Below are 7900 nucleotides of genomic sequence, written 5' to 3' on the forward strand. Positions count from 1 at the left end.
ACAGTGATTATTTTTATTTTTTTACAGCTGAAATATCAATAGACTTGAAAAATACAGACTGATTCTTGGGAATAAATAAAATAGGACTAAATCACACATCTTTTGCTTATGGAAGAAAACAAAGTATAATTTGGGTGAGAGAGCACTAACTTTCGAGGGTTCAGCAAGGGCAAACAGATGTTGGTATCTGATTTGTATGTAAGAAGAGGGGAGGGATTCTTGAAGGTAGTTCATTAAAAGAATGTGAGATATAAAAGGTAAAGAACTGGACAGGGACAGGAGAGAAAGAACATACTTTGTTATAAATATAACTAAGTCTCACTGAACACGGAGCATGGGGGAGGAGCCAGAAAATGTCGAATGAAAATGGAAAACTACGATAGGACTATAATGGGTTTTAAAATTTGAAAGAGCGCCAAAACAATACTGAAAAGAATTCAACTATCAAAGTTTTCTTAGTCACTTACTTTGAGCAGAATACAGTTCTTTGATTACAGGGTATAAGTTTATGTAACATGGTCACATGGCTAAGTTAACTTAATTTAAAATTCATTAAATTAATTAATTGATTAATAAAAATGGATAGTTTTCCACGTAAAAATCCCCAGAAAGTTTATAATAGAAGTCCCAAAAAGAAAGTATTTAGGATGGAAATTTTTTTTATTAAATCACTTTTTTCCTCTCCGATGACAAGAGAGTAATCCCAATGGGATTTACAAAGTATTGCTTCCAAAATATTTCTGAATAATCATATCCCACTTTTTTAGATGACTAAATTTGTGTGGATCAAAATTTTCCTTTTACAAAATGGGAAAATTAAGCTGTCTGAGCTCTAAGGCTTTATCCTATTCCAAGATTCTATAATCCTCAGTCTATAAAAGAGAATTTTATGGTTGTAACCACAAGGAAGTAACAAGGAAAATGTCACTGAAGAAGATATTTGGAAAATTTTAATATTCATCTTAGGGGAACTTGGATCTGGTCATTACCTTCAGATGTTTAAGGCGGTTACTCAGAGTCTAGAACTGTCATTCAAAATTTTTGTGCTTTCTTTAAAGTTTGGTGAAACCAATTGTTGAAAATGCAGAATAATACATAAATAAAAATGCACAGAAGTAAGGGAGATGTATTATATTGTAATAGTTACAATATGAATTGTATATATATATACTATATAAATAATATCACTTAAAATATAATATAGTTACAATATAAAATAGTTATAATATAATTATAATATAATGAACCCCAAGCACAGAAGCCCTTTCAAAAGTACACCAGGTACACTGATGATAAAACTTTTGCACCATGCACTTTGATGCCAAATGATATTTTTATTCTCAAGAAAGGAAGGACAAATAAATGAAAGATTCTATCCTCCTTAATTCCCAAAAGAACCGTGTCTTTGTTCTAGGACAAACACACTAAATGATCAGGGATATCTGCTTTTGTTTTGACCAACATCAGATGAACTGATGATATCCACCATTGCATAAAGGAGTTCTTTTAATACCCTAGAGATTCAGATGCAGTCTTCTGGGCTCGTAAACTTTGAGAGACAGGATATAAAGTTCTGACAGTTTTGTCATTTTAGGCAGAGAACAGATTATATGATGGGGGATTGGAACCAATGAATAAGTATCTGCTTCACCTAAGCTGCTTCTCTGTTCCTATAAAATTTTGAAATCTGGAAAACAAAAAATTCCTGATTCTTTTACTATCAAAGGTAGGAATCTCTAAAAATTTCCCTTTTGAAGATTCTAGATAAAATGTCTTTCAAAGAGTCTAATAGTTTTCTTTTTTTTTCTTTGCTGAAAGGAAGAACAAAATTTGCAATAGTAGAATTCAAATAAAAAGTCAAATAACTCCCAGACTCTCCTTGTTTCAGGCAGATGCAAAAAAACCCTGGACATAAACTCTCTGAAAGTATTGTTCTCAGTTTAATATTCAATATAAATTTTCCATGTGATTTAACATGTTTTATATTCCTACCAACTCTGTGGACTACATGATTTGGATTAGACTTCTCTCTGAGTCAGTTTTTATAAATATACCAATTGTAAATTTCCTTCCTTTGTAATGTTCAGCATTTTATTTTATGCAGTTATAATTGTGATTCTGAAAAGAGATGCACATCCTTTATCTGTCTCTATTTCTGTCTCATCTAAGAAAGTGGGTCATACAATAAAACTCATAATTTAGGTGAATTTAAAAGAAATAATTAACTTATATTCCTTTTCCTTAAAGAAAGAGAATTCCATTGCTCAAGTTTTAAAATGAAGATTGAGAAATATCACACATATGATTTTGTAAAATCTTCCTATTCTGATCATTGAATTGCTACATAGAGAAAACAAAAATTGAAGTGTGCAAGGAAACAACTCAGAGAAAGACATTGTTTAGCATAGCAATAAATGATACCATTCCCAAGTACTGTTTAGTCATTATTTTCCTCCTCTTTATTCTTTTCCTCTTCCTCCTCCTCATTCTAGTTTCTTCTTTTTCTCTCCTGCCTTTTTTTGTTCATAGTATCTTTAAAATAATAGTCCTTATTGATATTATGCTATTATTTTTGTTTTTATTTTACCAAGATTTGAGCACATAACTGAAACACAAAACATTAATTAATATTAAATGGACCCATGCCAGAAAATACTAGGTTGACCTGAAATAAGCATGATTTTCAGCATATTGCAAAGGATTGGGAAACAAAGACATGAGTAAAACAATGAAAATAGTTCAATTTTATCCTGAAAGAGAGATATGGCAAAGTAGTTATGTCAGAATGATTTATTTATGGAGAAAGAACTGATTCCATGTACTTTAACAGATTGAATGAGATTGAACACTCCCTAGATTAGTGGCAGTCTTAAGGGACTTGGTAAATGGAGAATTGTGGGAGAGGAGCAATGACTTCAAACTGAACTTTTTCTCAGTCAGTAACCTATCTTGGAAAAATCAGCATCTGATGCTCCTTTGTGCATCATAGAAATCTTGGGCTTGTTTCCCTGAATATAATTCAAGGTCCTTCTGAGTTAACTTACTAGCTTTCCTTTGAAAAAAGAAAACTTTTAAGGAGTTCATGGTAAAAGAACTGGATATCCTGGCTGGGTAGCTTTCAGTTTTCCCTTAGATTGTATTTTTTTTTTATTTTGCAAGACAATGGGGTTAAGTGGCTTAACCAGGTAAGTAATTATTAAGTGTCTGAGAACAGATTTGAACTCAGGTACTCCTGACTCATGAGCCAGTGCCCTATCCACTGCCTCACCTAGCCACCCCATTAGATTGTATTTTAAAATAGATATGACATTTTTCTCCTTTCTATAAAAGATTCCCTGGATGTTTCTTTATATAATAAATATCTATTTTTATACAATTTTATAACATATAAAGACTGGTACTCCTACTTCATCTAAGGAAATAAGGACAGAAAAAAGGGAAAGTTTGTAATTTTAAGTTTTTCATCTTGCTCATAAGAATTACAAGTTAATTTTGAAATGGAAAGGAGTTTGCTATATTTTTGGTTTGAGTTTATTGTATTTTGTTCCATTTTTCTCAGGTTCTTAGTGACTTTATTTGATATTTTCTTGGCCAAAGTAATCGAGCAGTTTGTCTTTCATTCTCCATATCATTTTTACAGATAAGGAACAGATGCAAATAAGAGTAAATGATTTGACCAGGGCTATAAAGTGTAAGTGTCTAAGATCAAATTTGAACTCTGGAATATGACTTCTTACTTCAACTGTGTCATTCTATTTGTTTGATCATTCCATTGGTCCCATAATTTGATATCAGAAATTATTACTATCTTTTCTTGTTTCAGTTCCAAGAACACTCTTTTTTGCCCAGTTTCTATAATCTCAGTGAAAGACAATGTAACTAAAGATTATGAGTGTAATCATATTGCAAATGATAGGCAATATGATTTTTCTCAATGAATTTTCATTTCAAAACTTTTAAAAATATATTTTTAAATATTTGGAATAAAATAAGCCTTGTTATATAGGAGCATAATAAAAAAGATGATTGCAGATCAAAGTCAAATCAAATTTGTGAAAAATTTAATAGTCCTTTTAAATTTTTAATAAGTCATTATATTAATTAATTTTCCTGTTTCTTGCCCCTTTCTATTCTGGTGGGCCAGCATTAGTCAAAAATAGGTACATACACACACAAACACACACACATATATACATATACATCTTCATATATATATTTGCATGTATCTCTACACATATGCATATACATATGGACATTTATTATATGCAGGCTTCTATTTAAGAATCCCTTTCCTGCTGGCAGAGAGCACCTTTTCTCATTTGTCTTTTATTTGACTATTTTATTATATGGGCCCATTATTTGGATTTTTATAACAGTCAAAATGAACAATTCTCTTAAAACCATTTTTAAAAATATTTATTTTCCGTTATACAATATTTTCTTGATTCTGCTCATTTTTCTCTCCCTTGTTCTGTATAAGTCTTTATTTGCTTTTTTATTTCTCTAAGATCCTTGAGATCATCATGTCTTACACAGCACAGTTGCCTTTCAACTCAATGATATATTACAACTTATTCAACTTTTCACCAGTTGATGGCATCCTGCCATTTTGAGGGGGGAGTTTTGGCTACCACTGAAAGAGTTACTATAATAATTTTAGAAAATATATTTACTTCTCCTTTTCCATAATTATCTTTGGAGAGAGAACTTAGGAAATAAACCCATAATATTGATGGGTCAAAGCATACAAGTAGTTTCATAATTATTAGGGAATATTTCCTTATTGCTCTCCAAAATGGTTATATCAGTTCTTAATTCCACCAAAATGAACTAATGTTCCAATTTTTCCACATTTCATCCAAATTAAGTTACTTTCTCCTTTATCACTTTGGCAAGTCTGATAGGGACAAGATGTTATCTCATGGAGGTTTTCATTTGCAATCCTCTAATCAAGTTATTTAGAGTATTTTTTCATTTGACATTACACCATTTTGAGTTATTTACTTGAAAGACACAAGTGGGTTGAATTTAGAGTCAGAGTTCATAAAGATGAATCTTCATTCTTTCACCTACTACATAAGTGAACTTGAGAAAGTCATTTAAGATTTCTTTATACTCAGTTTTTTCTTCACATTTAAAATGAGGATTTAAATGAGATATTCTGTATGGTCAGTTACAAATAAAGATTTATAAAGTTCATTTGTGTTCTCTGTGAACAATAACAATTAGGATAATTTTCTTGCCTGTTCAATGAAGTAAATATAGACTTTCTCAAAAGATAAATAGATTTTTGAAAATCTAGCAAACAAGGTTGGATTGATGAAAGATATAAAATACATTATCCTTTGTGATCATACTAAAATACTGAAAAACAGGAGACAATGAATTTCAGTAAGATCAAGTCACATGAAACTACTTTTATGGCTAATTTGGATGTGGTCACTCTCGTGAATATGAATGCAGTGAACATGATGACATATTACATGCTTGAATTGATATTATGAATATATATTTCACATGCACACTTGTCTATGCTCATACATGTACATATATTTATATCTTTATAGCATTTGCTAAACCTGTATGTATTTACATATTCATATTGGAAAGTTTGCTGAAATATAGAAAATGCATTTTCCAGAATTAGGAGTTTGAAAATCACATTTTGTTTTGACCTTGTTGCACCTCATTTGAAGTATTTTTTCAATATGATATGGTACACTATAGAAAGAATATTACAAAAAATAAGGCCCTAAATATCTAGTAATTAAGGTGAGTTTACTGCATACAATATACCCATTTAAAGATTTAAATGACTAGAAATGCTTTTCATTAAAAAGATTCATTAAAGCATATATTAAAAGCATTCATTAAAATAAAGATTTAAGACAGGTATAATAACATTTTGAAACACTGAAGAATCACCTTTCTGAAATAAACATTTCCTCACTAATTTGCTCCAGAAATCAGATCTAGGATTGATAACTACAGGTTTTAAAGATATAAATTAATGCTTGATGACAGGGGAAATCTTATTAATAAATCTATGAAATATAGTAATAACATAAATAAGATTGATTCTAGCAGCTTAATAGGAAAAGTATAAGGGAATTGTCAGTTTTCAGCCTATTGTTTAATTCTATCCTATAGTAAGCCATTATCTGTCCTTTTATTAACATTAAACCTTAATCCTTCCTAAATAAGATAGAACACTGTGGAGCAATGATTGCGAAAGATTATAGCAACTGTAGGGTAATAGCAATATTCCCTCAGTATTTTTGTGTGTACAAGTAAAATATGTATCCTGAAATATGTGAGAACAGAAATTTATACTGTAAAAGGGTCCTATATTCTGTTTTTCTTCAGCTATTTTCATCTATTCATGCAATAATTAGTTCTCACATATATCCTTCCAATTTTCATTGAAGACAAAGAAATGAGAAACAACGTGACTGAATTCATTTTTCTTGGACTAACACAAGATCCAGTGAAAAAGAAGATATTATTTGCCATTTTCTTGGTTTTGTATATTGCCACAATGATAGGAAACCTGCTCATCATTTTGACCATCAAAACCAGTCCCACACTTGGGACCCCCATGTATTTCTTTCTGAACTACTTGTCCTTGACAGACTTCTGTTACTCTAGTACGACAGCGCCCAAACTGATTGCAGACAACATCTCTGAAAAGAAGACTATTTCCTTTAATGAGTGCATGACACAGTTAGTTGCAGCACATTTCTTTGGATGCATGGAGATCTTGATCCTTGTCCTCATGGCTTTTGACCGCTATGTGGCCATCTGTAAGCCACTGCATTACCCAATCATCATGAACCAGAAGGTGTGTGGAAATTTAATGATATTGGTCATAATGTTGTCTGTGCTGCATTCTAGCACCCAGATCTTGATTGCATTAAGTTTACCATTCTGTGGACCCAATGTGATTGATCACTACTTTTGTGACTTGCAGCCTTTATTGAACTTGGTCTGCATTGATACATATGTATTCAAACTTTTGGTTCTTTTCAATAGTGGAATTGAATGTTTGCTGAGCTTTTTAATTCTTATGACATCCTATATTTTAATCCTTTATTCTCTAAGAAATCATAGTGCAGAAGGGAAGCGTAAAGCCTTGTCTACCTGTACCTCACACATAATTGTGGTCATTTTATTCTTTGTTCCTTGTATTTTTATGTATGCTCGGCCCCCAATTAATTACCCTGTGGATAAAATGGTGTCCGTGTTTTATACTATTGGAACTCCTTTGCTCAATCCCTTGATCTATACACTGAGAAATGCAGAAGTAAAAACTGCTATGGAGAAACTATGGAGCAAGAAAGCAAGTTAACAAGGCAGCTAGCATACATAGTCCTGCCTTCTCAAATGTCTTGCATGCCACTTCACAGTTGTCTACCTCAGTTTCCTCAACTGTAAAATGAGAAACATGATCCCTACCTCACAGGGTTGTTGTGAGGATCAATTCAGAAAATATCTGTCAGGTTCTTGACACAGCACTTGAAGTATAAGAGATGATTAATAAATGATAATCTCCTTCTTCCACTTCCAAGGAGATTTGGACCCAAATGGAGATGTTTTAGCTTCTTTGACTCGTCCCTGATCCCTAAAATTAAGAGTATAATATTTAGGCCGTTAAGTATAGATTGATTTATGCTTCAATTTTGTTCAGTTACAAATATCAAAATACTGACAGCACTAGGAATGGTAACCATTTCTAGTTATGACTGGTGCCTGTATAACCCATATTTTGGTAAGATGAGGCATCAATATTTTCAGCACTATGAATTTCAGGGGAAATTCACATAATTCTTTGTCCTTCTTCCTATATGATGTTTAAAGTATTTCTAGGATAATATTGATACCTACAAGTAAGATGATTTAA

At 31.6% G+C, this 7900-nt stretch overlaps 1 protein-coding gene across 1 annotated transcript; it reads left to right on the forward strand.

Moving 5' to 3' along the window:
* The first annotated feature begins 6436 nt into the window (after positions 1-6436).
* On the forward strand, positions 6437-7348 carry LOC141519674 (olfactory receptor 4C11-like). The gene has a single exon (XM_074231847.1). The coding sequence runs from the start codon at positions 6437-6439 to the stop codon at positions 7346-7348; it is 912 nt and encodes a 303-aa protein (XP_074087948.1).
* The last annotated feature ends 552 nt before the right edge of the window (positions 7349-7900 follow it).

Source organism: Macrotis lagotis, chromosome 3 (assembly GCF_037893015.1).
Source record: "Macrotis lagotis isolate mMagLag1 chromosome 3, bilby.v1.9.chrom.fasta, whole genome shotgun sequence".
Taxonomy (NCBI): Eukaryota; Metazoa; Chordata; class Mammalia; order Peramelemorphia; family Peramelidae; genus Macrotis; species Macrotis lagotis.

Coding starts and splice junctions, on each gene's coding strand:
- LOC141519674 (XM_074231847.1), top strand. CDS start 6,437: ATGAGAAACAACGTGACTGAATTCATTTTTCTTGGACTAACACAAGAT.